Here is a 27,797-nt window from a genome sequence, read left to right on the forward strand (position 1 = left end):
ACTGGTAACTACAGGGCGCCTTAATCCGCTTGACCATCACGGCCGGACAAAAGGAAGTGATAGCCGAAGCTATTTGAACCACTTCCCCGCCGGCAACTTCGGCTATCACTTCCTTTTGTCCGGCCGTGATGGTCAAGCGGATTAAGGCGCCCTGTAGTTACCAGTTGCGTTGCTCCTGGGAGTATGGGTTCGAGTCACTTCTGGGGTGTGAGTTTTCAGTCGCATATAGTCCTGGGGACCATTCAGGCTTGTTCGCATTTGTGTTCCTCACGTGTGCCCCAAAGAATGAGGTGATTTGGTGAAATGCTATGCCCAAGATTACCATCCGAGTTGCCATATATATATATATATATATATATATATATATATATATATATATATATATATATATATATATATATATATATATATATATATATATATATATATATATATATATATATATATATATATATATATATATATGTGTATATATATATATATATATATATATATATATATATATATATATATATATATATATATATATATATATATATGTGTATATATATATATATATATATATATATATATATATATGTATATATATATATATATATATATATGTGTATATATATATATGTGTATATATATATATATATATATATATATATATATATATATATTTATATATATATATATATATATATATATATATATATATATATATATATATATATATATATATATATATATGTAGCAACATTTGCAAATTTGCCGATGATACGAAAATCGGTAGGGAAAATAATTCGGAGGAGGCCTCACTATCACTTCAAGTTGATCTAGATAGCGTTTTGAAATGGTCAAAGGATTGGCAGATGCAGTTTAATGCTGATAAATGTAAAGTTCTGAGGTTAGGTAATGATGATAGAGTTATTAGATACGAGCTAGATGGTGTTGAGATTGCGAAGTCGGATTGCGAAAGGGATCTGGGAGTTATGATTAGTAAGAATTTAAAACCAAAGGGTCAATGCATAAATGTTCGTAATAAGGCAAATCGGACACTTGGATTTATTAATCGCAGCGTTAGTAACAAGACACCTGGTGTGGTTCTCAAGCTATATCTTGCTCTGGTTGGAACTCTGAGAGCAGAGATGGATTCCCTACGTGAGGAGGTACGACAGCTGAAACTTCGGGAAGAAACGAAGGAGGAGACCAATATTAACCAGACCTCGTCGTGGAAAGTCGTTAAAGACAAGGGTCTTAAGAAGACCTTGACAAGGCTGCCTACAGTCGCCTTAAGGACAGCAAATTCATTTGCCGTGTTGGAGGACGAGTGCTGTGGTGAGCCTGCAGTTCACTCGGAACAGAAATCAGCGAGGAGCGGCGGTGTGCAGGCCCCTCAGACTGCTCAGAAAGTTAAGGAGGTACGAAGCGAATTTTGGTTGTGGGAGATTCCCAGGTGAGGTATTTAGACAGAACGTTTTGTGCCAGAGATAAGGGGAACAGATTAAGGGTTTGCTATCCGGGAGCTGGAATTGGTGATATTGTTGGAGACATGAATGATATTATGACGGGAAATGGGAACAAACCCATTATTTGTATTAGTGCAGGGGGTAATGATGTTGGACGAGTTAGGAGTGAGGAACTAATACAGAGATTCAGGACAGCCATTGAATTAGTTAGTAGCAAGGGAGGAATCCCGATCATATGTGGCATTCTTCCAAGAAAGGGAGTGAGGAGTGGAAATGAGGAAATGAATGGATGTCGAGGGCACTTGGTGTCAATTGCCGGTTGGAAAGATATTGCAAATCAAATGCAATATCTTTCATAGACAACTGGGAACACTTCTATGGAAGAAATGAAATGTATGCTCGTGATGGGGTGCATCTATCGAGGGCTGGGGTTGTTGCTGTTGCGAACTCGTTGGAAGAAGTGGTTAGAGGTGTTTGTTTGGGTTTAAACTGTTAGTAGATAGAGGTATGGGAACTGATTTGGAGAAAGAAGGTAATAAAAGTATGTGTTCGTGGGAGAAAGAAATTGGCAAAATGATCAGGGAAAGAGAAGGGCCTCAAAATAACAATTCACTTAGGGTATATTACACTAACAGTAGAAGTCTAAGAAATATAATTAACGAATTAAATGCTCTTGTCTGCACAGAAAAAATAAATATAATCGCGCTTACCGAAACGTGGATGAATGTAGAAAATAGAGAACTATTAGCTGAATATCAAATAGATGGATTTAAACTATTTCACACAGATAGATATATTAGACGAGAAGGGGGAGTAGTCATATATGTTAGGGCCAGTTTGAAATGTAGTCTCAAAGAGGGAATCAAAACTGAGCCACACATAGAAACTATTTGGATAGAATTAAACGAAAAAGCAAAAAATATTATAATAGGAGTTATATATAGGCCACCAAATTTAGACAGAATGGAAGCAAAGCATCTATGGGATGAAATATCTAGAGCATCTAGATCTAACAGTATTTATGTCATGGGTGACTTTAATTTTAGTGGAATAAACTGGTTGAACAAAACAGGGAATAGTGAAGCAGAAGATTTTCTAGAATTAATTGACGATTGCTTTCTTACGCAACACATTAAGGAACCAACACGGGAAAATAATATTTTAGATATAGTGTTAACTAACAGGGAAACACAAATTAATGACATCGAAATAGGGAGTGAGCTAGGGAACAGTGATCACAAAGAAATCAGATTTAGCATAGAATGGAATAGACCTGTAGGAGAAAATTCTGTTAAAGTGCCAGATTTTCGAAAAGCTGATTTTAATAGCCTAAGAATTTTTTTTGGTCAAATAGATTGGAAAGTCTTGGGTATGGGGCGGTCTTGGAGCGAGACATGAACCCAGCGATAGGTGACGTAAAAGGGGATTTCGATGTGGATTTAATATATAACTTATTTAAGAATATTCTAAACAAAGCACAGGAACATAGTATACCATACAAATTGAATAGATCGAATACTAATGACCCAAAGTGGATAACAAAGAATTTGAAGAACCTTATAGGTAAAAAGAGAGCTTGGTACAAAAGGATTAAGAATGGGGAAGTCAGTTTAGAACAGGAATTCATACAACTGGTTAGAAATGTTAAAAAAGAGATTAGGAAAGCAAAAAGAAACTATGAAGCTCGCATAGCAGAGCAAGCAAAGTCAAATCCTAAAGGGATTTTCAGTTATATCGAACTAAGACTAAGGAAAGGATAGGTCCATTAAAAACTGAGACAGGTCAAATAACGGATAATGACAAGGAGATGAGTAGTATTTTTAACAAATATTTTATATCTGTATTTACTAAAGAAGAACTTAACAATATGCCTTCAGCCGAACAAGTCTATGTGGGAGGAGATGAGGACAGGTTAACTAGTTTAGCAGTTACCAGGGAGGATGTAATTAAACAATTAGAAAAACTAAAACCAAACAAATCCCCAGGGCCAGATGAAGTGTTTGCCAGGGTGCTTAAAGAATGCAAAGAGGAGCTTTCCGAGCCACTGTCTACCATATTTAATAAATCAATAGAGTCAGACAGAGTGCCAGAGTCATGGAAGGTAGCTAATGTGGTACCAATTTTTAAGAAAGGAGATAGATCACTTGCGTCAAACTATCGGCCAATTAGCCTAACGTCTATTGTGGGAAAGTTACTTGAATCAATAATTGCAAATACAATTCGTGTTCATCTTGAAAAATATAAATTAATAAATGAGTCGCAACATGGTTTTACAAATGCCCGTTCATGTTTAACAAATTTGCTAACTTTTTATTCCAGCATAGTTGAGGCAGTTGATAGTGGTAAGGATTGTGATGTTGTGTACCTTGACTTTAGCAAAGCTTTTGATACAGTGCCACATGAAAGACTAATTAAAAAAATAGAAGCTCATGGTATTGGGGGGTGCTATATTAAGTTGGATTAGGGCATGGCTATTCCAAAGGAAACAGAGAGTTAGTATAAATGGGGTTAAGTCAGAGTGGGATAATGTTGTTAGTGGAGTACCTCAGGGCTCTGTCCTGGGACCTCTGTTGTTTATAATATATATAATTGATTTAGATTCAGGTTTGAGTAGCAAAATCTGCAAATTTGCAGATGATACAAAAATCGGTAGGGAAATTAACACGAAAGAAGACTCGCTATCACTTCAAGTTGATCTAGATAGGGTTTTGAAATGGTCAAAAGACTGGCAGATGCAGTTTAATGCTGATAAATGTAAAGTTCTGAGGTTAGGTAATGATGATAGAGTTACAAGATACGAGCTAGATGGTGTTGAGATTGCGAAAGGGATCTGGGAGTTATGATTAGTAAGAATTTAAAACAAAAGGATCAATGCATAAATGTTCGTAATAAGGCAAATCGGACACTTGGATTTATTAATCGCAGCGTTAGTAACAAGACACCTGGTGTGGTTCTCAAGCTATATCTTGCTCTAGTTAGGCCCCATTTAAATTATGCAGTCCAGTTTTGGTCGCCGTACTATAGAATGGATATAAATTCACTTGAACGTGTCCAGCGTAGGATGACTAAGTTAATTCCCCAAATTAGAAATCTTTCATATGAAGAAAGATTAACAAAGCTTAAGTTGCATTCACTGGAAAGGCGAAGAGTTAGGGGTGACATGATAGAGGTTTACAAGTGGGTGAATGGACATAACAAAGGGGATATTAATAGGGTATTAAAAGTATCAACACAAGACAGAACACGAAACAATGGGTATAAATTGGATAAGTTTAGATTTAGGAAAGACTTGGGTAAATACTGGTTCAGTAACAGGGTTGTTGATTTGTGGAACCAATTACCGCGTAACGTGCTGGAGGTGGGGTCCCTGGATTGTTTCAAGCGCGGGTTGGACAAGTATATGAGTGGGATTGGGTTGTTATAAATAGGAGCTGCCTCGTATGGGCCAATAGGCCTTCTGCAGTTGCCTTTGTTCTTATGTTCTATTAGGTTTATTACCTCCCAGCGGCACTTGTAACCAAGTCTGAGTCTGTGTATGGCTACTGCAATGTCTCTGGATATATTTTTGTCAGACTTGAAAGAGTAGTACCCAGTGGCTTGTTCCTACCATATCGCAGTGGATCCTCCTTCCGCTACTTTGGCTCTGTGGCTACTTTTGATAAAACATAAGAACAAGGTAACTGCAGAAGGCCTATTGGCCCATACGAGGCAGCTCCTATTTATAACCACCCAATCCCACTCATATACATGTCCAACCCGCTCTTGAACCAATCGAGGGACCCCACCTCCACCACGTTACGCGGTGTAACGGTTCTATTGTTACGTGACAAATAAACACAGACACTAAGATACTATATATATATTTGGTCGAATATACAGAAGTACACAGGTGATACGTTGGTGTGAGTTGAGCGCACTGAGCGTTGGTACAGTATCTCGCAAGTGTCTGCTCTAGACCACACTTGAAAGTAGACTAGTTAATGTTTGCTATTCTTGCCGCTTATATTGCTCGGGCAACACCTCACCGTGCTGCCCGGGCAACGCCTCACCTCATTCATCTCCAAAGGTTGACAGGAATATTAACACTATATTTGGAGCGAGTATATTATTGGGATAATCCACTCGTTACAGAACTCCCCCTCCCAGGGGATGAAAGGAAAAATACTTGATCAAGGAACATAGCTGGTCGGTGAACTGTACGCCCTGCTCGCGTTACATAACCATCAAAGTTAACTTCCTCCTCTTCGCTGATGTCATCTAACTGGGGTCGTAGGGTGGGAGGTCGCACAGGATCGTCCGTCGTCGTAGGATCAGGTTGTGGTGCGGCTGGTAACTGGGGTTGTAGGGTGGGAGGTCGTACAGGATCGTCCGTTGTCGTAGGTGGCGGTGCTGCTGGTAACTGTGGTCGAAAAGTGAACTGCGTAGTTGGCGGATGTGTCTCTGGATTTAGCAGTGTTGCAGACGTTGAGACGAAGCCTGGAGCAGAGCAGAGAGCTGAGTGAGGCCGGAGTCGTGGAGCTCTATGTGGGAGAGCGTGGCGGCTCGATTGAGAATTGTGAGTGTCTAAACTCGGGGAGCGAGAGCGTGGCGGCTCGATTGAGAATTGTGAGTGTCTAAACTCGGGGAGCGAGAGCGTGGCGGCTCGATGCGGTCGTAGTCTGCTGTCTGCTCTGTGTCGAAGCTGTAGCGTCTTGGGTTGATTAGGACTGTACACGCCGAGTACTACATTGTTGACTGTGGAAATTGCAGTCTGGTACTAAAAGATGTAGGCAGTGTGTGGACAAGCTCGGTGTAGCAGGAGAGAAGAATGTGCATAATTGTTGCGTCCTTGGGTCGCTGGTGGAGCATTTAGATCCGGGGCGGATGGGCTCGGGCACCAGGACATTAGGAGGTAATGTAGGCACGTAGTTAGGACAACGAGGGAATCACTGCTAGAGCTGAATTGTCCTGGAGGCGACGAAGAGTCGGAAACGCAAGCTGTAAGTCCTGTACTGCGCAAAGGGCTTGAGTCGGCAGAGTATCAAAATGCAGTGAACGTGTAGATGAATCTGACGAAAGAGCAGCTTTCGTGGGCGCCCCTGTAGAACAAGCAGTGCCCTGGCAGCGACGGAGAGTCGGCAGGGCAGGCTGTAGATCCCACATTATGTAGTTACTGATGAAGCTGCCAGATGAGTGAGTAGTGATCGTGAAGCAGCAAGCCGTAGTAGATGAAAATGCAGAGATGATCGCGATGAAAATCATAGCTGTGGCAAGGGTGTTGGCAACGTTCCACGACAGGTGGCTGCGGTCCACAGCAAGCAGCAGCAGTGGAGGTCCAGTGAGAGTCCATGTTGTAGTCCATCGTGGCTGGGTATCGTCGAAACTCTCTGGGGTCACCAATGTAACGGTTCTATTGTTACGTAAAGTATGGTGACAAATAAACACAGACACTAAGATACTATATATATATTTGGTCGAATATACAGAAGTACACAGGTGATACGTTGGTGTGAGTTGAGCGCACTGAGCGTTGGTACAGTATCTCGCAAGTGTCTGCTCTAGACCACACTTGAAAGTAGACTAGTTAATGTTTGCTATTCTTGCCGCTTATATTGCTCGGGCAACACCTCACCGTGTTGCCCGGGCAACGCCTCACCTCATTCATCTCCAAAGGTTGACAGGAATATTAACACTATATTTGGAGCGAGTATATTATTGGGATAATCTACTCGCTACAGAGGTAATTGGTTCCACAAGTCAACATCCCTGTTACCGAACCAGTATTTATCCAAGTCTTTCTTAAATCTAAACTTATTCAATTTATACCCGTTGTTTCGTGTTCTGTCTTGTATTGAAACTTTTAATATACTCTATTAATATCCCTCTTGTTATGTCCATTCATCCACTTGTAAACCTCTATCATGTTAATGATAGAGGGTTAACTAACTCTTTGCCTTTCCAGTGAATGCAATTTAAGCTTTGTTAATCTTTCTTCATATGAAAAATTTCTAATTTGGGAAATTAACTTTGTCATCCTACGCTGGACACGTTCAAGTGAATTTATATCCATTCTATAATATGGCGACCAAAACTGAACTGCAAAATCTAAATGGGGCCTAACCAGAGCAAGATAGAGCTGAAGAACAACTCCAGGTGTCTTGTTACTAACGCTTCGATTAACATATCCTAGTGTCCTATTTGCCTTATTACAAACATTCATGCATTGATTCTTTGGTTTTAAATTCTTGCTAATCATAACTCCCAGATCCCTTTCGCAATCTCAACACCATCTAGCTCGTATCTTGTAACTCTATCATCATTACCTAGCCTCAGATCTTTACATTTATCAGCATTAAACTGCATCTGCCAATCTTTTGACCTATAGGTCAAAATCCTATTTTGAATAGGATTTCAAAACCCTATTTAGCTCAACTTGCAGTGATATTGAGTCTTCTTCCGTGTTAATTTCCCTACCGACTTTTGTATCATCGGCAAATTTGCAAATGTTGCTACTCAAACCTGAATCTAAATCATTTATATATTACAAACAACAGAGGTCTCAAGACAGACCCTGAGGCACTCCACTTTCAACATATTTCCACTCTGACTTAACCCCCATTTATACTAACTTTCTGTTTCCTTTGGTATAGCCATGCCCTAATCCAACTTAATATGGCAACCCCAATACCATGAGCCTCTATCTTTTTAATCAGTCTTTCCTGTGGCACTGTATCAAAAGCATTGTTAAAGTCAAGGTACACAACATTCCAAACCTTACTACTTGGGAGTATTACTACCTTATAGTTGGGAGTATTTTCTTCCTGATTTGCTCCTTATTCTGTGAAAAACTTGAAAGTATTTGAACCTGTACAACAAGTAGAGCAGTGGTAGTTTTTGCTATTGAGTCTGCCTTTTCATTACCATCTATGCCAATGTGACTTGGTATCCAATTTAGGTATATTGACAACCTAAATTATGGGCTTCTTTTCCTATATGTTGGATTTCTATGAGGAGTTGTATATTATCTCTGTGTTGACTGGTCAACAATGCCAGGAGCGAAGCTTTAGAGTCGGTATGAATGATGACATCATGTAAATTATACTCAGTTGTATAGTTTATGGCCTCCTTCAAGACATAATTCTGTCTGCAATGTTAAGCACCTACTATTTATGCACCAGTAAGCTCCATTGTTATTAGTGTAAACTGCTGCCCCAGCAGAACCTCTTTCTTATCAACTGATCCATCTGTAAAGATGTGAGTTATTGTCGGTCTTGAGATGGTTTCCATTTGTCATTCTATGACTGCTTTGAGCTTCTGCGAGTCACATGCTGTTTTTTTAACTGGTAATCCTTCAATGATAATCTTTAGACTCGATTCTTCCCATGGAGGAGGCTGCCGAAAATGTTGATATGGTCTATTTACACATAACATACATCATGCATTTTATTGGTTTTGGGTGAGGTGATATGATACAAATGTTTTGGGTGAGGTGGGTATTAATTGGGTATGAAACACATAAGCATGTTATGGGCTCACCATAGCCCGTGCTACATGGATACTTCGTTCTGATATGCTAAATCTGAAACAACAACAGCATAAGCATGAAAGTAACGGCAGAAGGCCTATTGGCCTATTGGTTCGGGGTCTTGAAGTGGGTAGAATATTGATATGCGTTAATTGGCTGTTGATTACTGGTGTTAGCTTTTTGATGTGCAGTGCCTCGCTGATGTCGAGTCTCCTGCTATCGCTGTATCTATCGATGATTTCTGTGTTGTTTGTTAAGATTTCTTTGGTGATGGTTTGGTTGTGAGAAGAGATTATATATTTCTTGATGGAGCCCAGTTGTGTATGCATTGCTAATCGCCTAGAAAGAGAAGTTGTTATCATGCCAATATACTGAGTTCTTTGGGGCTTACAATCCCCAAGTGGGCATATGAAGGCATAGACGACGTTGGTTTCCTTCAAGGCGTTCTGTTTGGTGTCTGGGGAGTTTTTCATGAGTAGGTTGGCCGTTTTTTTGCTTTTGTAGTAAATTTTCAATTGTATTTTCTGATTTTTGTTTGTAGGGATGACGTTCCTATTAATAATATCTTTCAGGACACTTTCCTCCATTTTATGAGCCTTCGAAAAGAAGTTCCTGTAAAACAGTCTAATCGGGGGTACAGGTGTTGTGTTAGTTGACTCTTCAGAGGTTGCATGACGTTTAACCTTTCTTTTCATGACGTCTTCAACATAACCGTTTGAGAAGCCATTGTTGACTATGACCTGGCTTTCCCAACACAGTTCTTCATCGACTTCCTTCCATCCTGAGCTGTGACTGAGAGCCCGGTCGACGTAAGCATTGACAACACTCCTCTTGTACCTGTCTGGGCAGTCACTATTAGCATTTAGGCACATTCCTATATTTGTTTCCTTAGTGTAGACTGCAGTGTGGATGCCTCCGTTCCTTTCCGTGACTGTTACATCTAGAAAGATCAACTTCCCATCATTCTCCATCTCGTAAGTGAAATTTAACACAGAATTCTGCTCGAATGCCTCTTTCAGCTGCTGCATAAAAATGTCATCAACATACCTGCAGTATATTGGGGGTTTCAAATCTATGTCAACTAAGACCCTCTGCCCTATGGTACCCATGTAGAAGTTCACAAACAGGACACCTAGGGGGAGAACCCATGGCGACCCCATCTACATGCTTATACATGTGCCCATCAGGACTCAAGAAGGGTGCCTCATTAGTGCAGGTTTGGAGTAGCTTTCTTAGTATGTTTTCTGGTAAATCAAGAGGAGAACAAGCCGGAACACGATACACACTATCCACTATCATGCCAATTGTTTCATCCACAGGTACGTTTCCTGTGTACTTTGATTGAAGGCTACATCGTTCGTGGAGGCAGGTGTACATGTATACCATGTCTGACTGTTGTAAAGGGTTCTCTGTCGGTTTCGGGCTGTTTTTAATAAGGAGATCGGTAGTCTTCTTTGTTTTAAAGTATATATGATTAGGTCTAAGTTTTGGTTAGGAATTGTACTTTTTACTCCTTTACAGATTGTTTTTCATTATTCGTTCCTCATTTTTTATGTTCACTGTGCATTGTTGACTTGTAATATAATTTTATTGGAGGCGTTTTGGTTTCTAAACTTGGTTCAGGATTGTACCATCGATCCAGGTGTCGTCTAATAGTAGTGTTTATTTCTGTGTTGCTAAATCCATTGTTCACCTACACCTAGGTTATTATTTCAAACTCCCTACTCACGTTGTTCCATTCAGAGCAGTGGGTAAGGGCTCGACGGATATAAGCGTTGAGAACACTGGCTTCGTATTTTTGGGGGTATTCACTCCTTCCGTTTAGGCATAATCCTATGTTTGTAGGTTTAGCTTTTCGAGTGTGACTCGGGTATGTCTAATTTACTGGTGCTCTCGTCTCTGTATACTCTGTCCGGTATCATTTCTATGGTGGTGTCGACCGGGACATTGGTAAATAGGAATTCGACGTCCAGTGAAGCAATAATTCAATCGGGCTGTGTGGTTTACAGCGAAAACCGTCGAATCCCTATTTACCAATGTCCCGGTCGACACCACCATGGAAATGATACTGGACAGAGTATACTGAGACGAGAGCACCCGTAAATTAGACATACCCGAGCCACACTCGAAAAGCCTTCTTGAGAAAGTACAAAAGAAGCCCCTTTCACCAGTCTGCAAGGTAACATGTATCTACAAATAGATGGAGTAGCCATGGGCTCCCCCTTAGGTGTGTTATTCGCTAAAAAAAAATTAGCGAAAAACGTTTTCACGTTTCACTGTTTTCATTTTCACTTTCGAGGGAAGTTGAAAAATTTACTCTCCAAAGTTCATATTCACACTATATTATGGTCTGACGCCTAGGGATGTGTGAGGGTCTTAGTTGACATAGACTTAAAATCTGCCATATACTGCGGGTAAGCTGACGATATTTTTAAGTAGTTACCTGCTGTCAGACGTTTGCAGCAGTTGAAGGAGGCATTCGAGCAAAATTCGGTGTTAAGTTTCACTTACGAGATGGAGAGTTATAGGAAGCTGACCTTTCTAGATGTAACAGTCGCGGACGGTAATGGTGGCTTCTACTCTGCAGTCTACATTAAGAATACGAACATAGGCCTGAATGCCGTGACGAGGGTTCGAACCTACGTCCGAGAGGATCCCAGACGCTGCCTTAATCGACTGATCTACGACATAGTCATAAGAACTGTGTGTATGTTGTTGTTGTTTAAAATTCAGCAACTGGAAGCAAAAGGATCCAAGTAGCACGGGCTATGGTGAGCCTGTAGTGAATTTACCTAGCACAGGAGCGGGGTTGTAACTGGCTTACAATTTGTGTAAGCCAATTGTGTTGTGTTGCACAACAATTGGTAACCATTGTGTTGTCATTGTCGATACATACGAACATGTCGTCGACGTATCTGCAGTAGATACTAGGGGTTCAGCCCATCCCACTGCATGATCGACGACTCAACATGAGACATGAACGCCTGGGCGAACAAGACCCCCAATGGGGACCCCATTGTCACACCATCAACCTGCATGTACAGTTTAACCTCTGGGCACAGGTAAGGAGCTTCAGTGGTGCAGACCTTCAGCATATCCCGTAATAGTGTGAGGTATCTTGAGTGGAGGAGATGCTCTTGTTGATACACAAGTCCAATATTATGTTTATGGTCCATTCCACTAGAACGTTAGTTAATTTTCTTTCACCGTCAAGGGAAGCCATGATCCCACGGGGTTCTCTCGTTCTCAGAACGTGAATATATTCTTCGCTAGATTTAAGGGAGAATGTGGTTTGGACGTACGGCGATATTATGGCGTTCACTCTCTTTGCAAGTTTGTAAGTAGGCGTGAGGAACTGCGAAATTATGTGTATTAGAGAATTTATGTAGGGTTATGGAATTATTGGTAATATAAGATATTTAGAAAAGATAATTTTTGTTATTTGTTTATGTTGCAATGAAAACTAAAAAAGATCTGTATAAAATAATAATTGAAAACTAAAAATTTTTGCTTGACCAAAGTGGTTTAGTTAAATACTAAACACCCAGAGCTCATAAATGAGCTTCATAGCTTATGTAAATGTAATATTTTCCTGATAATAAATGGAGGAATTAAAAAATAAAAATGTTTCGTGTTTACAGGTGAGATCATGCAAAGAAAGACCTACGCAAGACAAACACCTTTAGATATGCGTTCAAGATTAGTGTGCATGTATGTAGAAGGCAGTTCAGCGCGTGTCATTGCCCAGAGAACCGGCATTAGCGTGTCCACAGTCTACAGGTGGTTAAGCAGGTGGAAGAAGGAAGGTCACGTCAACACAAAACCTCGTGGAAAGCGCTCTTTCGTTATTATTCCATACGTAAGACCTACGTTCATTGGGCACTTCACTTATAACAATGGCGTTCCTCAACCCGGAACTTTTCTCTGGAAAATGTTCTTTGACAACGAAAAGAGCATTCTGCGCTGGCCTGGAGTCTTGTAGTTGACACTTCAAGACCCTGGGCCAGCGCAGAAGTTGGACCCAATGACCCTGCAACAGGAACGGAAGCAACCAGAAAAATATAAGATACCAACACATCACACTCTAAGTTGATACAATTAATACCATATTAATATCCCCCATGTAATGTCATTCATCCATATGTGACCTAATCACCTCCCCATAAGAGGATATAACCAGATGCTAAGCACAATAGACTTTATCTTTCAGAATGTGAGGGGTCTTCCACCCTGAGAAACGCATCACTAGGCGTCAGACCTAAATAAAAAGTAATAATGAACTTTGGAGTGTTAATTTTTCATCTTCATGGTTCAGTAAAGAAAAACGTAAGGAATATCGAGAAGATTCGAGCCAAAATCATAACTCTAAAACTTTCTGTCGTTATCAACGATATATATATATATATATATATATATATATATATATATATATATATATATATATATATATATATATATATATATATATATTGTGACGGTAACGCGTTGGTGTTCGGCTGTTTCAAAAGCTAGGGGTATGGCCTCGTCACATAAAGAAAAAAAAAAGAAAAAAGCTGGAACTTTCGTCTGTAGTAAGGTAATGGGAAGACACACAAAACACAAGTAAATTTAACAATGAAATTTTAATTACGTTAGAAAAGCAAGACATGAATAAAATTGGGCATAAAAATTGTAACAGATAAATCAATCAAACAAAATAATAAGAATAATCACTGGCAAATGAAAAGTTACGTTAATACAAGTGAATAATAGCAAAGTAAATTATATTAGTGCAGGAATATTGGCTTCAAGCTGCCACCTCCCTTAGTACACGTAAGCCAAGGCTTAGTCTACCAATGAGACGTGTTAACTTGTGTGGAGCACGATATATTCTGCCTTCCTTAGGTCGCGGTAGCTCAGACATCAGCTCGTGTGGCGGGTGGTGGAGCAGGTGCGACGGGCACCAGCCAATCAGCGATAGGCAGGCGATGGACAAGCAGTTTGCCGGTTTAACGGTGGCGGAGGTGAGCAGGTGTGCCGGTGTGGGATACGTTTTGCTCTCTGGCAAAACTTGTTGTTGTACTTGTTGGATATATCTTCTATATTAGTTGTTTCTGAGACGTAGTTTGGAGGGAAGAGCAGGCTCAATCTCTGTTGAAAGAGATTATCATCACAATATATATATATATATATATATATATATATATATATATATATATATATATATATATATATATATATATATATATTGTGACGGGAAAGTGTTGGAGTGTTGATGTTCGGCAGTCCTCCAATGGAAGGTGTCAATGCCTGGTCACACTTACAAAAAAAAGATAGACTGCTTGCCTGATGTCTGTGGTAAGTTAGAGGGAGGAACACGTAAAACACAAAGTATGAACAATGAAACTTTAATATACTTACTTTAAACATAAATGAAAATAAAGGCAAATCTCGGGCAAATGACTAATGAAATAAAATGACAAAGATAAATACAAAAAACACAATAGATTAAATAATGTTGAAATGGTGCTGAGAATATCGGCTATGGCTGAAACCTCCCATACTAGCTAATGAGCTAGTATGCCAGAGAGAGATGTCAACGCTAAGAGCACAAGGAATATTCTGAAGTTGATAGCTGGTCAGGCTCAGACGTCGACTCGGGTAGAGGGTGCCGAGGTGCGGTGTGCAGGTGTGCAATATATATATATATATATATATATATATATATATATATATATATATATATATATATATATATATATATATATATATATATATATATATATATTTATATATATTTATATATATATATATATTTATATATATATATATATTTATATATATATATATATATATATATATATATATATATATATATATATATATATATATATATATTTATATATATATATATATATATATATATATATATATTTATATATATATAAATATATATATATATATATTTATATATATATATAAATATATATATATATATATGTATATATATATATATATATATATATATATATATATATATATATATATATATATATATATATATATATATATATATATATATATATATGTCGTACCTAGTAGCCAGAACGCACTTCTCAGCCTACTATGCAAGGCCCAATTTGCCTAATAAGCCAAGTTTTCATGAAATAATTGTTTTTCGACTACCTAACCTACCTAACCTAACCTAACCTGTATGTACAGGGACGCCTTAATCCGCTTGACCATCACGACCGGACATAAGGAAGTGATAGCCGAAGCTATCAAGCGGATTAAGGCGTCCCTGTACATACCAGTTGCGTTGCTCCTGGCAGTATGGGTTTGAGTCACTTCTGGGGTGTGAGTTTTCAGTTGTATATAGTCCTGGGGACCATTCAGGCTTGTTTGCATTTGTGTTCCTCACGTGTTCCCAAAGAATGAGGTGATTTGATAAAATGCTATGCCCAAGATTACCATCCGAGTGCCGGCGGGGAAGTGGTTCAAATAGCTTCGGCTATCACTTCCTTATGTCCGGTCGTGATGGTCTAGCGGATTAAGGCGTCCCTGTACATACCAGATGCGTTGCTCCTGGCAGTATGGGTTTGAGTCACTTCTGGGGTGTGAGTTTTCAGTTGTATATAGTCCTGGGGACCATTCAGGCTTGTTTGCATTTGTGTTCCTCACGTGTGCCCCAAAGAATGAGGTGATTTGATAAAATGCTATGCCCAAGATTACCATCCGAGTGCAGGCGGGGAAGTGGTTCTAATAGCTTCGGCTATCACTTCCTTATGTCCGGTCGTGATGGTCAAGCGGATTAAGGCGTCCCTGTACATACCAGTTGCGTTGCTCCTGGCAGTATGGGTTCGAGTCACTTCTGGGGTGTGAGTTTTCAGTTGTATATAGTCCTGGGGACCATTCAGGCTTGTTTGCATTTGTGTTCCTCACGTGTGCCCCAAAGAATGGGGTGATTTGATAAAATGCTATGCCCAAGATTACCATCCGAGTGCCGGCGGGGAAGTGGTTCAAATAGCTTCGGCTATCACTTCCTTATGTCCGGTCGTGATGGTCAAGCAGATTAAGGCTTCCCTGTACATACCAGTTGCGTTGCTCTTGGCAGTATGGGTTCGAGTCACTTCTGGGGTGTGAGTTTTCAGTTGTATATAGTCCTGGGGACCATTCAGGCTTGTTTGCACTGATATATACATATATATATATATATATATATATATATATATATATATATATATATATATATATATATATATATATATATATATATATATATATATATGTCGTACCTAGTAGCCAGAACTCACTTCTCTGCCTACTATGCGAGGCCCAATTTGCCTAATAAGCCAAGTTTTCATGAATTAATTGTTTTTCGACTACCTAACCTAACCTAACCTAACTTTTTCCGCTACCTAACCTAACCTAACCTATAAAGATAGGTTAGGTTAGGTTAGGTAGGGTTGGTTAGGTTTGGTCATATATCTACGTTAATTTAAACTCCAATAAAAAAAAATTGACCTCATACATTATGAAATGGTTAGATTTATCATTTCATAAGAAAAAAATTAGAGAAAATATATTAATTCATGAAAACTTGGCTTATTAGGCAAATCGGGCCTTGCATAGTAGGCCGATAAGTGCGTTCTGGCTATTAGGTACGACATATATATATATATATATATATATATATATATATATATATATATATATATATATATATATATATATATTGGTGTATACTGGCAGCAGGTTTTCTTTTAAACATGTCTCATTGAATATGACCGCATATTCTGTATTTACTATCTTTTGATTTAGGGCTTCTATCCCTCTAACTATTTTCTTAGCATCAGGGCTTAGCTAAAAGAGTTCTCCAAAACTCATTTTCGTTATTTCAAGGTGAAGAAAAAAGTGAATTACTATAGAAGATATTACACTTTTTATACAATTGCACAACGTTTCGAACCTCCATGGTTCATTCTGAAGTGAAAAGAATTTTCAGAACTGGTTGATTTATACCCGCACTGGGTCAGGTGATAAGACAATAAAGGTAAAAACATGGGGGATACATAAGGGATAAGGGGCCATATCACCCGGATTTAAAAAATTGTTGTAGGGTATTCATAATTTATTATCCTGATACATGTGAAAGGTGCTGCACCTAGGCCAAGTTTCAGCATCTCAGCCTAAATAGAGACGGAGAAAAAAAAAAAACAAAAAAAATGACGAATTTTTCAACCATGTTCAAAAAATTTCACAGCCCACAATTGTGAACCAAAATCATTTATACGACACTCAGCTATGACCTTACTATATAATAAAGATTTGCATGTCACATTATTATCCCAGATGTATTTAGTGCAATAATACAGATTTTATAAAAGTTTCCCAAAAACGTATGCAACAAAATGAGGTGTATCATTATTTATAAAATCAATAAATCTACGTAGATAAGAATAATGACATGCGTTTATAGAGGCGTAAACTCTACATATAATGTGCAAGTTTCATGTAAATAGAATAATAAATAAATGCTGTGAAATTTTATCTATTTGTAAAAGTTGGAGTTGCGTAGCGCGCTCTCAAAGTTTCTCAACCTGCGGTCACTCGTGACTGGTGATTTACGCATTGCGGCCAGCTCGTATGGAGAGCTCGCATGCATCTAGCTGTCAATGCTTCTCTCTTGTTCGTTTGGTAAGTCATATTGCAGTACAAATAGCTAAAAATAGCAAAAATAGCATGTTCTGGGAGATATTGTGTGAGCGCGTCAGCATACATCCTCTCTCCATGAGAGTCACGCAGTCACTGACTGCACCACCCTCGTGTCAGACCATATGTTGTTGCCATATGGGTTAGTTTATATTCATTTTATGCATAACATGTTATTTTCAACGCTATTACGAAAAATAAGACATCTACAACGTAAGATACAATACCCCGCGGCGTACTCACGGCGCGAGGACCAGATTCACGAAAGTTGCAGCGGGAAATTTGACTCTAATTACGTTATTTTTCAAGATATCATTAAACGGTTTGGACCACAGTGTTGCCAGAACGTTGTAGTATTTTTCGTAATTTTTCGTAAATATTCCATTTTTCATCGGATTTTCGGGTGATATGGCCCCTAAATGGGGGATGAAGCACATAAGAACATAAGAATAGAGGTAACTGTGGAAGGCTTATTGGCCCATACGAGGCAGCTTCTGTCTACATACAAAGATTAATCAGGTATAATTGGCCTTTTATGTTGAACATTGTCTTCTGTGTTGGCATCGTTATGTTCTGGTCTTGTCCTTACTCTCATAGTGGGTAGAGTAAATAGTTCCGTGATTTGGGTATTCATGGTAGGTTGTTCTATTCTTATGTGAATTGCTTCAAGAATTTGTAATCTTCTTGCATCTTGGGTTTTGTCTATTATACAGGTATTTTTGTTCAACATTTCTCTTGTTAGGGTGATGTCATGGGCTTGTCTCATGTGATTCCTGGGGCCACCGGGTTGAAGATGGCATGTCAAACGCCTCGTCAGCTTGGTCGACGTCATACCTATGTACCTAGATTGAAGGTTACATCCTTCGTGGGGGCAAGTGTACATGTATACAACGCTTGACTGCTGTAGAGGGTTCTCCGTCGGCTTCGGGCTGTTTTTGATAAGGAGTTTGGAAGTCTTCTTGGTTTTGTAGAATATGATCAGGTCTATGTTTTGGTTAGGAGTAATGCTTTGTACTCATTTATGGATTATTTCTAACATTATTCTTTCCTCTTTTATATGTTCACTGTGCATGGTTGATTTGTAATATAATTTTATTGGAGGTATTGTGGTTTCTGTTCTAGGTTCAGGATTATAATATCGGTCCAAGTGTCTTCTTATATCAGCGTTTATTTCCGCGTTGCTATATCCGTGGTTCACCAGTACCTGAGTTACTCTTTCAAACTCTACTCACGTTGCTCCATTCGGAGCAGTGGGTAAGCGCTCGATGAATATAAGCATTGAGAACACTGGCTTTGTATCTTTGGGGGCACTCACTTCTACCGTTCTAGTTGCAAATAGAGAGGTGAGAGACATGAGCAACGTTATACGTAATAAACATTGGGAAGAGTTCCTACAAAGTATAAATGAGCAAACAACACTTGTTGAAGTTTGGGAAAAGATACGAAAAATCTCTAGAAGCAGCCCAACCAAACCGCTGCACCACAGCCCACTAGAACAAGCAAACATTCTCCTTGATCAATGGGCAATAACATCGAGCTACGACTCACTCCCAATTAACATACAGCACAAACTTAATGACACGCCCCAACAGACAACGAACCATCAATCTTGCCTGTACAGCTATCGACGTGTCGGACCTTAATGATGTAACTGAATGGGAATTAAATCATGCACTAAAGATGGGAAAATCAACTGCTCCTGGAGAGGACGGTATTACTTACAGTCTACTGAGATTAGTCTCACACGTACCAGGTAATCCACTATTAGTGTTGTACAGAATGAGTTTACGTGAAGGAGTATTACCTGATGCTTGGACAAAGAGTGTCATTGTTCCCATCCCCAAACCACACTCAGATAATTATAGACCCATATCTTTAACATCGTGTGTTTGTAAAGTGCTTGAACGTATTGTTCTAAACCGGCTCATGTATCGTATACAGGGGCACCTGTCACCCCAACTGTTTGGATTTATGTCTGGGCTCAGTACACAACACTGTTTTGCTGAGTACTTCGCACATATTGAAGCTTCCCTTCAAACAGTCTTCATCGACCTAGCAGCAGCTTTAGATACAGCAAACAGAGAAATCATACTGGAACAGCTTGCCGAGCTGGGAATACAAGGAAAATTACTGAAATGGATAAAGGGCTATTTGTCTAATCGAACAGCATATGTTTTGTTTAATGGTGTTAAAAGCACAGAGAGCAAACACTTTGAACTGGGAACTCCACAAGGAGGGGTCCTCAGTCCCTTGTTGTTCAACGTTCTGATGCATAAACTTATTAAAGATCTTCCAACTAATAATGAAGACACTGTCATTTGTTATGCTGATGATATATGTTTACAGGCTGCCACCGAGCCTAGAATGCAAGTTCTGCTCGACGCTTTTGCTACTAGAGCTGAGGAATGTGGCCTCCTTATCTCTGTACAGAAAACTCGTGCCCTCATTCCATGTGGTATTCCACCACCCAATTATCATATAGATGGGCGAGCACTTGAGAACTGCGAGTCTTACAGATACCTTGGTGTCCCCATTAACGACCCTGGGTACCTTTCTTCTCTCAAGAGGAGACTTTGGGAGAGATTAAAGCCCTTGCGGGTCCTTGTTGGTGTCAATCATGGGCTTAACGTGAGACTTGCTAGAATGTTTTATGTATCATTTATACGCTCTGTGATTGACTACAATGCTCTACATCTCACACTGTATACTGACAAAGAGCTGAAATCTCTTGAAACCTTGCAAAATGAAGCTATGCGTCTCATCCTTGGGGCTCCAAAGTCCACGAGAATAGTTAACATGAGAGCAGAGTTAAAATTACCTACCATAAGTGAGAGAATCTTGTCTATTAGCACAGTTTTCGGCGTGAAGGCATTGAGTAGATCTAGACAGCACATGAAGTTTCAAGCTAAACTTTCTAATATGCTACACTCACCTGAGGTCTATAGAAGAAGAACGAAATCTGATTATGTATATTGGTTCTACAAGGTAGCCAACTCCATCAAAATATTAAATATGTACCCAACTCGACTAATGATTAATCAGCCAATTACTCCATGGGATAACTGGGATCTATCAGTTGATTTTGTAAATGCGCCCAAGAAAGATAGTGTGCACACTACATTATTAAAACAGTTAACACTGAAAAAGCATCACTGAAAGTACTCAGAGTATGGGTAACGATGTTTATCAGTGCTATACCGACGGCTCTGTAGAAGAAGGTGGACGATGTACCGGATGTGCATGTAACATATTTGAAGAATCTTCTCTCGTACATACAGCAATGAAGCGCGTCAATGACTGGGCAAGTACAACTCAAACCGAACTTGCAGGCATATACCTTGCCACTGATTTTTTAAAAGACAAAGGCAGTGGACTTATATACTGTGACTCGCAGAGTGCACTCCTGGCATTGAACGCACATAGTAGTGACACCCAGAAAATAGTCAGTGATATTCGAATGAATGTTTTAGCTGCCAAAGAAAACAGATTTGAGATTAAATTCCTATGGATACCATCACATGTTGGCATCTCAAGGCATGACACTGTTGATATGCTTGCTAAGTCAGCCTGCAGAAAACCAGTGGTAGAAATTGATATGGGTGTTTCATTAGCAGTGACAAAGAGAATACTTAAACAAATATCTAATGAAAATCTCACCGACCTAACAAATTCTCAAAGACCTGAAAGTTGTAGCATTAAATATTATGATAGATATCATGAGGAGACATTCACATATGGGACTAATAGAACAAGAACCCGGCAATGTGATGTTATAGTGGCCAGAATACGCCTGGGATATAGACGTATCTGGCAGCTTTCTCAAAACCCAAATGTCGAGTACACAATGTGTCAACTTTGTGAAAGAGAAAACATGCACTCTCTTGAACATTATATTGTAGAATGTCCCATACTGACTGACTTTCGCCCTCCTGGGCTAAGGTATGCTGAACTCTGTAGTTACTATATGAGTACTGGATCACTTGATGATATATTGGACTTGTATCCAAAATTGACCATGTAATATATCAATCATATAATGTATATATATGATGCAACTATATAACCTGAGCTTGTAAAAGCACCTTCATCACCTTCAGTGATTAAGTGCTTAATTGCACACTAGTTTCTTTATCAGCTACCTCACCCTGTCAGGGTAAATGAGACAAATGTATGTGAATGCATGTGTGTGTGTGTATATATGTATGTGTATGTGTGTGTGTGTATGTATATGTATGGGTATAAAGCATATATGGAAGCTGATCAGAATTACATTTCACCTTTGTGAATGTACATTAATGACACTATGTAAAAGACACATCTAATACTTTATGTAGGGCATACGAAAATCTGTGTATCTATGTATTTACGTATGTAGGTTAGCTTAGCATTTTAAAAGCACCGAATCACCTTCTGTGGTTGAGTGTTCAATAAACCCCTGAACTGTATGTTTAACACTTCTCTAACCCTGTCCATGGAGGACAGAAGAAAATGTATATATGCTGGTTAGCATTGTAAATGTGTGGCCACGTCTGTGGTAGAAAATAATAAAAAAAAAAAAAAAAAAAAACTTCTACCGTTCAGGCATAATCCTATGTTGGTGGGCTTGGTATATACGTTGGTGCTTAAAGAGGTTCCTGTTTTTGTTATTAGTACATCCAAGAATGGCAGACTGATATTTTCACTATTTTCATGTGTAAATCGGAGTACTGACTCTCTCTCTAGATATCTTTTCAGATCAATTAGTTCATCTGAGTCTTTTACTATAACGAATATGTCATCTGTGATTATAATATAATCTATAACTATATGTACACCATTCGTTAATTCGTTACTATAAGGAATATGTCACCACTACACCACATCAGACCCTTTCTGGGTTCGAGGCCCACTGGTGGGTGTTGTCCAAAGATTGTTCATCTTCACTTGTGGTTTAAGCAAGTATTGGCATATATATATATATATATATATATATATATATATATATATATATATATATATATATATATATATATATATATATATATATATGTCGTACCTAGTAGCCAGAACTCACTTTTTGGCCTACTATTCAAGGCCCGATTTGCCTAATAAGCCAAGTTTTCCTGAATTAATATATTTTTTCTAATTTTTTTCTTATGAAATGATAAATCTACCCATTTCATTATGTATGAGGTCAATTTTTTTTTATTGGAGTTAAAATTAACGTAGATATATGACCGAACCTAACCAACCCTACCTAACCTAACCTAACCTATCTTTATAGGTTAGGTTTGGTTTGGTAGCCGAAAAAGTTAGGTTAGGTTAGGTTAGGTAGGTTAGGTAGTCGAAAAACAATTAATTCATGAAAACTTGGCTTATAAGGCAAATCGGGCCTTGCATAGTAGGCTGAGAAGTGCGTTCTGGCTACTAGGTACGACATATATATATATATATATATATATATATATATATATATGTCGTACCTAGTAGCCAGAATGCACTTTTCAGCCTACTATGCAGGGCCTGATTTGCCTAATAAGCCAAGTTTTCTTGAATTAATATATTTTCTCTAATTTTTTTCTTATGAAATGATAAAGCTACCTATTTCATTATGTATGAGGTCAATTTCTTTTTATTGGAGTTAAAATTAACGTAGACATATGACCAAACCTAACCAACCCTACCTAACCTAACCTAACCTATCTTTATAAGTTAGGTTAGGTTAGGTAGCAGAAAAAGTTAGGTTAGGTTAGGTTAGGTAGGTTAGGTAGTCAAAAAAACATTAATTCATGAAAACTTGGATTATTAGGCAAATCGGACCTTGCATAGTAGGCTGAGAAGTGCGTTCTGGCTACTAGGTACGACATATATATATATATATATATATATATATATATATATATATATATATATATATATATATATATATATATGTCGTACCTAGTAGCCAGAACTCACTTCTCAGCCTACTATTCAAGGCCCAATTTGCCTAATAAGCCAAGTTTTCCTGAATTAATATATTTACTATAATTTTTTTCTTATGAAATGATAAAGCAACCCTTTTCTCTATGTATGAGGTCAATTTTTTTTTATTGGAGTTAAAATTAACGTAGATATATGACCGAACCTATCCAACCCTACCTAACCTAACCTAACCTATATTTATAGTTAAGGTTAGGTTAGGTAGCCAAAAAAAGCTAGGTTAGGTTAGGTTAGGTAGGTTAGGTAGACGAAAAAACATTAATTCATGAAAACTTGGCTTATTAGGCAAATCGGGCCTTGAATAGTAGGCAGAGAAGTGCGTTCTGGCTATTAGGTACGACATATATATATATATATATATATATATATATATATATATATATATATATATATATATATATATGTCGTACCTAGTAGCCAGAACGCACTTCTCGGCCTAATATGCGGTCACTTCAGAGGTGTTGGCAACGTGTAGGGTCACTACAGCGGTGTTGGCAACGTGTAGGGTCACTACAGCGGTGTTGGCAACGTGTAGGGTCACTACAGAGGTGTTGGCAACGTGTAGGGTCACTACAGCAGTGTTGGCAACATGTAGGGTCACTACAGCGGTGTTGGCAACGTGTAGGGTCACTACAGCGGTGTTGGCAACGTGTAGGGTCACTACAGAGGTGTTGGCAGCGTCTAGGGTCACTACAGCGGTGTTGGCAACGTGTAGGGTCACTACAGCGATGTTGGCAACGTGTAGGGTCACTACAGCGGTGTTGGCAACGTGTAGGGTCACTACAGAGGTGTTGGCAACGTGTAGGGTCACTACAGCGGTGTTGGCAACGTGTAGGGTCACTACAGCGGTGTTGGCAACGTGTAGGGTCACTACAGAGGTGTTGGCAACGTGTAGGGTCACTACAGCGCTGTTGGCCACATGTAGGGTCACTACAGAGGTGTTGGCAACGTGTAGGGTCACTACAGAGGTGTTGGCAACGTGTAGGGTCACTACAGAGGTGTTGGCAACGTGTAGGGTCACTACAGCGGTGTTGGCAACGTGTAGGGTCACTACAGCGGTGTTGGCAACGTGTAGGGTCACTACAGAGGTGTTGGCAACGTGTAGGGTCACTACAGCGCTGTTGGCAACGTGTAGGGTCACTACAGAGGTGTTGGCAACGTGTAGGGTCACTACAGCGGTGTTGGCAACGTGTAGGGTCACTACAGCGGTGTTGGCAACGTGTAGGGTCACTACAGAGGTGTTGGCAACGTGTAGGGTCACTACAGCGCTGTTGGCAACATGTAGGGTCACTACAGAGGTGTTGGCAACGTGTAGGGTCACTACAGAGGTGTTGGCAACGTGTAGGGTCACTACAGAGGTGTTGGCAACGTGTAGGGTCACTACAGCGGTGTTGGCAACGTGTAGGGTCACTACAGCGGTGTTGGCAACGTGTAGGGTCACTACAGAGGTGTTGGCAACGTGTAGGGTCACTACAGCGCTGTTGGCAACGTGTAGGGTCACTACAGCGGTGTTGGCAACGTGTAGGGTCACTACAGCAGTGTTGGCAACGTGTAGGGTCACTACAGCGCTGTTGGCAACGTGTAGGGTCTCTACAGCGGTGTTGGCAATGTGAAGGGTCACTAGAGCGGTGTTGGCAACGTGTTGGGTCACTTCAGCGGTGTTGGCAACGTGAAGGGTCACTTCAGCGGTGTTGGCAACGTGTTGGGTCACTTCAGCGGTGTTGGAAACGTGTTGGGTCACTTCAGCGGTGTTGGCAACGTGAAGGGTCACTTCAGCGGTGTTGGCAACGTGTTGGGTCACTTCAGCGGTGTTGGCAACGTGAAGGGTCACTTCAACGGTGTCAGCAACGTTTTTGGTCTCTACAGCGGTGTTGGCAACGTGAAGGGTCACTTCAGCGGAGTTGGCAATGTGTAGCGTCATTACAGTGATGTTGGCAACGTGTAGGGTCACTGCCTCGGTGTTGGCAACGTGTAGGGTTACTGCCTCGGTGTTGGCAACGTGTAGAATTACTGCCTCGGTGTTGGCAACGTCAACGTCAACCCTCTCCCAGTCCTCTCTTGCCTTCCTAATCTCTTCCTGAATATAGGGCATGAGCTCCTGTTTCTGCCTCTCTACTGCATCATGTATTTGCTGAAATAACTCCCTTTTTATCCCTGTGTGTGTGTGTGTGTGTGTGTGTGTGTGTGTGTGTGTGTGTGTGTGTGTGTGTGTGTGTGTGTGTGTGTGTGTGTGTGTGTGTGTGTGTATGTGTGTGTGTGTGAGTGTGTGTGTGTGTGTGTGTGTGTGTGTGTGTGTGTGTGTGTGTGTGTGTGTGTGTGTATGTGCGTGTGTACTCACCTAGTTGTACTCACCTAGTTGTGCTTGCGGGGGTTGAGCTCTGGCTCTTTGGTCCCGCCTCTCAACTGTCAATCAACAGGTGTACAGGTTCCTGAGCCTATTGGGCTCTATCATATCTGCACTTGAAACTGTGTATGGAGTCAGCCTCCACCACATCACTTCCTAATGCATTCCATTTGTCAACCACTCTGACACTAAAAAAGTTCTTTCTAATATCTCTGTGGCTCATTTGGGCACTCAGTTTCCACCTGTGTCCCCTAGTGCGTGTGCCCCTTGTATTAAACAGCCTGTCTTTATCAACCCTGTCGATTCCCTTCAGAATCTTGAATGTGGTGATCATGTCCCCCCTAACTCTTCTGTCTTCCAACGAAGTGAGGTTTAATTCCCGTAGTCTCTCCTCGTAGCTCAATCCTCTCAGCTCGGGTACTAGTCTGGTGGCAAACCTTTGAGCCTTTTCCATTTTAGTCTTATGCTTGACTAGATATGGACTCCATGCTGGTGCCGCATACTCCAGGATTGGTCTGACATATGTGGTATATAATGTTCTGAAAGATTCCTTACACAAGTTTCTAAAGGCCGTTCTTATGTTAGCTAACCTGGCATATGCTGCTGCTTTTATCCTCTTGATATGAGCTTCAGGGGACAGGTCTGGCGTGATATCAACCCCCAGGTCTTTCTCTCTCTCGGACTCTTGAAGTATTTCATCTCCCAAGTGATACCTTGTATCTGGTCTCCTGCTTCCTACCCCTATCTTCATTACATTACATTTGCTTGGATTAAACTCTAACAGCCATTTGTTCGACCATTCCTGCAGCTTGTCCAGGTCTTCTTGAAGCCTCAAGCTGTCCTCCTCTGTCTTAATCCTTCTCATAATTTTGGCGTCGTCAGCAAACATTGAGAGGAATGAGTCTATACCCTCTGGGAGATCATTTACGTATATCAGAAACAGGATAGGTCCAAGTACACAGCCCTGTGGGACTCCACTGGTGACTTCACGCCAGTCTGAGGTCTCACCCCTCACTGTAACTCTCTGATTCATATTGTTTAGGTACTCCCTTATCCACTGGAGCGCCCTACCAGTTACTCCTGCCTGTTTCTCCAGCTTATGCATCAACCTTTTATGGGGTACTAGTAGTAGGGTGTAAGCGCCACAGGTACCTTTTTTTTTTGGGGAGAGGACCCCTGTGGACTGTAAGCGCCACAGGTACCTTTTTTTTTTTTTTGGCCAGAGGACCCCTGTGGACTGTAAGCGCCACAGGTACCTTTTTGTTTTTCTGGGAAATTCGTGTCTGGGAGCCAGGGTTTTCAGGTAAATTTTGTCAGTCACAGATTTTAGAAGTAAAGATTTCTTATGAGAAAAATAATTTCCAAGACTTAGAAGTTTGTTAAGGGCTTATGGAACAAATTCAAGTAACGTATATAGCTCTTTAGGGTTTCCATGAGAACTCTACGGACATATTTTACATGTTTTCAACTTACAAAATCGTCTATGTAAGCCTTAGTTATTCATGTAAATTTAGAAAATCACCTGTGCGGGCCAGGGTTTTCAGGAGCTCTTACCTCACATCACCTCCCTCCCCCTTACCTCGCAATCTCTCGCGTCACCTTTATTTACCTTACGCCCGGCCAGCCAGACATCGCATACAGGTTACCTCTTATCTTATCTTATCTTCTCCATAATACCTGGACCGTCCCTCCTCTCTCTCTCTCTCTCCCTCCTCTCTCTCTCTCCTCTTCATATTATTCCCTCTTCCTATTTTCTGACATCGTAATGTTTTATTCCTTTTTTCATTAACCAGTCAGTTTTATACAAATCAACCGAAGCATCTTAATGTAACCTTTAATACTG

The 27,797-nt window shown here is 39.9% G+C and overlaps 1 protein-coding gene across 1 annotated transcript; it reads right to left on the reverse strand.

Annotated features, from left to right (window-relative positions):
- Positions 1 to 24,046: 24,046 nt before the first annotated feature.
- Positions 24,047 to 25,702, reverse strand: LOC138358740 (mucin-22-like). Its single transcript, XM_069316908.1, has one exon. It carries the CDS (start codon positions 25,700 to 25,702, stop codon positions 24,047 to 24,049), a length of 1,656 nt encoding a protein of 551 aa, XP_069173009.1.
- Between the last annotated feature and the right edge of the window lie 2,095 nt (positions 25,703 to 27,797).

This window comes from Procambarus clarkii, chromosome 86 (assembly GCF_040958095.1).
Source record: "Procambarus clarkii isolate CNS0578487 chromosome 86, FALCON_Pclarkii_2.0, whole genome shotgun sequence".
Classification (NCBI taxonomy): Eukaryota; Metazoa; Arthropoda; class Malacostraca; order Decapoda; family Cambaridae; genus Procambarus; species Procambarus clarkii.

Coding starts and splice junctions, on each gene's coding strand:
- LOC138358740 (XM_069316908.1), bottom strand. CDS start 25,702: ATGCCCTATATTCAGGAAGAGATTAGGAAGGCAAGAGAGGACTGGGAG.